The following is a 2,309-nucleotide window of genomic DNA, read 5'->3' as shown; positions in this document are numbered from 1 at the left end:
TATCTGTCTTTAATCTATCTTTCATCTATCTTTAATCTATCTATCCTTAATCTATTTGTGTACTGGTGGTGTTTCTCCTGTACCTGGTGTGATGACAGAACTCCATCTTCTTCTTCTTTGCTTTCAGGAGACGAGTGAGTTTCTCTGTCTTCTTTACTTCCGTCATCTTCTTCGTCTTCTTCATCTTGCTTGCAAGATGATAGATCTTTAGGAGCGGCATATCGATCAGAAGAAGTCTGACGTATCTTGGAGCTCAGTTTGGCGTTATATGGAAGAAGTGAGGATGAAGAGATACCTGCAAAGGCTTTATCTCCATCGCTTAAGCCTTTTCTATACATATTAGGCATAGGAGTACCGCTCTCCTCTTCATTCGTTCCTCCTCCTTCTTCTTCTTCTTCCTCTTCTCTTTTCTTCTTCCTTTCTTCTTCTTCTTCATCTTTCAAACCCTCCCTATCATCTCCGCCTTGTACCGAGGAATTCACCTCTTGTTCTCCTGCTGTGGTCTTTTCTTCCTGATCCTTCTGGGACTTGATCTCTTCTTCACTTTCTTGATCTCCCTCTTCTTCTCCTCCTCCTCCTTTCTTCCCTTCTTCCTCTTCCTCTTCTTCTCTCTTGTTCTCTTTCTTCTCCCCCCCTGTCTCTTCTTCTCTTTCATCCAGTGAGACAAGCTTCGCAGTTGAATCGAAATGAGCTTGAGTAGAGAGTTTCTCTCTCATCCCCACAGTCTCTTTAAGTCGAAGGCTTAGCTTTCCTTTTTGTGTGAAATGCGCCGGTAGTCGGGGAGACATCAAGACACGGCTAGCTAACAGAGGCCGACGTATAGAAAGAGAAGCAGAAGAAGAGGAACAAGAAGAAGAAAAGGAGGAGGAGGAGGAGGAAGGTACCTCAGCACCTAGACTGAGCTCTCCTTCTTCTTCTTCATCTGCTTCTCCGTCTTCTTCATAGCTACCCATGACAGATTCCGCACTCCTTGACACATTCTCATGCCTACCTACAGAGGAAGAAGAAGAAAAGTGAGTAGAGGCCCTGGCGATGATCGGTCCAGCAGAAGACGACGTGGAAGGAGATACTGCGGTGAGGAGACATACACAACAGGAGACAGAAACACTTGCAAGGAGACAAAGAAGAGAATCTATTTCCCGACTCCTGCTGTTGTTTCTTTTACGTCGAAATCCAGGTGTACGTACAGATGGACTTTCAGACACATCTATCACGCATTTTCCGTAGAATACTTCTCCGTCGTTCTCTCTCCTTGGAAAAAGAGATCGACAAAACAGCTCGAGACTATTCAAGGCAACAGACACTTCCTCTGCCCCCCCATACACCCACACAGACAGACATCTCCATAACTCTCTCTCGAGGGACACCCCTCTATACGTCTGAAAGCACCTGCATAGGGCACATATCCATCTTCAACCTCTCATCTCTCTTCCATCTCTCTCTATCTATCTAATCTGGTTCCGTACGAACATACCGCTTCATAAGATTTGCCTTAACACTACATATACATACATATAGATATCTCTTGCAAAACTTCTCTCTCCCTCTTCCTCCTCCTGTTGTGCACACCACAAACTGTTCTTTCTTTCTTTCTATGAATAGAGTGAATGACGTAAAGCCTTGCTGGACGTAGAGAGTGAAAACGGGCAAGATGAGGGGGGCTAATGCTGCTGTTGCTGCGTACCTTCGCTCATTTCAACGTCTAGAAGAGCCATCGGACAGGAGGAACTCGACGAAGGAAGAAGAGAAGGAGACGGTGTCGCTGTAGGAGGTGTTTTGGCACGCTCTTCTTCTCTTTCATCTTCTTCTTCTTCTCCATGAACATCCTGACTCGGAGTTTTCTTTCTTTCATTTCTTGGAGAGAACAAAGAAGACGGAAGAGGAGAATGAGAAGAAGAAGGAAGATCCGCTGCTGAGGGGTCTTCGAGAGATTCTTTAGAGAAAGAAGAAGAGAAAGACTGAAGTACATCTCTCTCTTCTTCCTTTCTTCCTTGTTCTCCCCTTTTCTCTCGCTTTCTTCTCCCCTCGTCTTCATTCGTAGCTTTCCCAATATACGACGCGCCGTCATCGTTTGCAGACACCTGACGACCTGAGATCCCCTTGATGTATGAAGTAGAAGAAGAAGAAGAGGAAGAAGAAGAAGAGAAGAAATCTAAAACAAGACGTTGCAATGGATGAGTTCCTCGCTCTTTCTCAGTTGACTGAAGAGGCCCCGTGGTGGCCCATAGACTATCTGCTGGAATAGTGACAAACCTGTACACGCAAACATCATACATCACTGTAGACACATATACATACACATCTATCTA

General features: G+C 45.1%; 1 protein-coding gene across 1 annotated transcript in view; it reads right to left on the bottom strand.

Annotated features, from left to right (window-relative positions):
- Positions 1–86: 86 nt before the first annotated feature.
- Positions 87–2,309, bottom strand: part of CSUI_011088 (gram domain-containing protein) — a gene marked incomplete at both ends in the record, with an annotated part of 2,529 nt that continues 306 nt past the window's right edge. Inside the window, 2 exons of the mRNA XM_068071189.1 lie at positions 87–1,069; positions 1,685–2,253. Coding sequence (XP_067916835.1) covers positions 87–1,069; positions 1,685–2,253 — 1,552 coding nt within the window. The remainder of the gene's footprint in view (positions 1,070–1,684; positions 2,254–2,309) is intronic.

Source organism: Cystoisospora suis (assembly GCF_002600585.1).
Source record: "Cystoisospora suis strain Wien I chromosome Unknown contig_9590, whole genome shotgun sequence".
Lineage (NCBI taxonomy): Eukaryota > Apicomplexa > Conoidasida > Eucoccidiorida > Sarcocystidae > Cystoisospora > Cystoisospora suis.
This window is presented reverse-complemented; position numbering and strand designations above follow the sequence as displayed.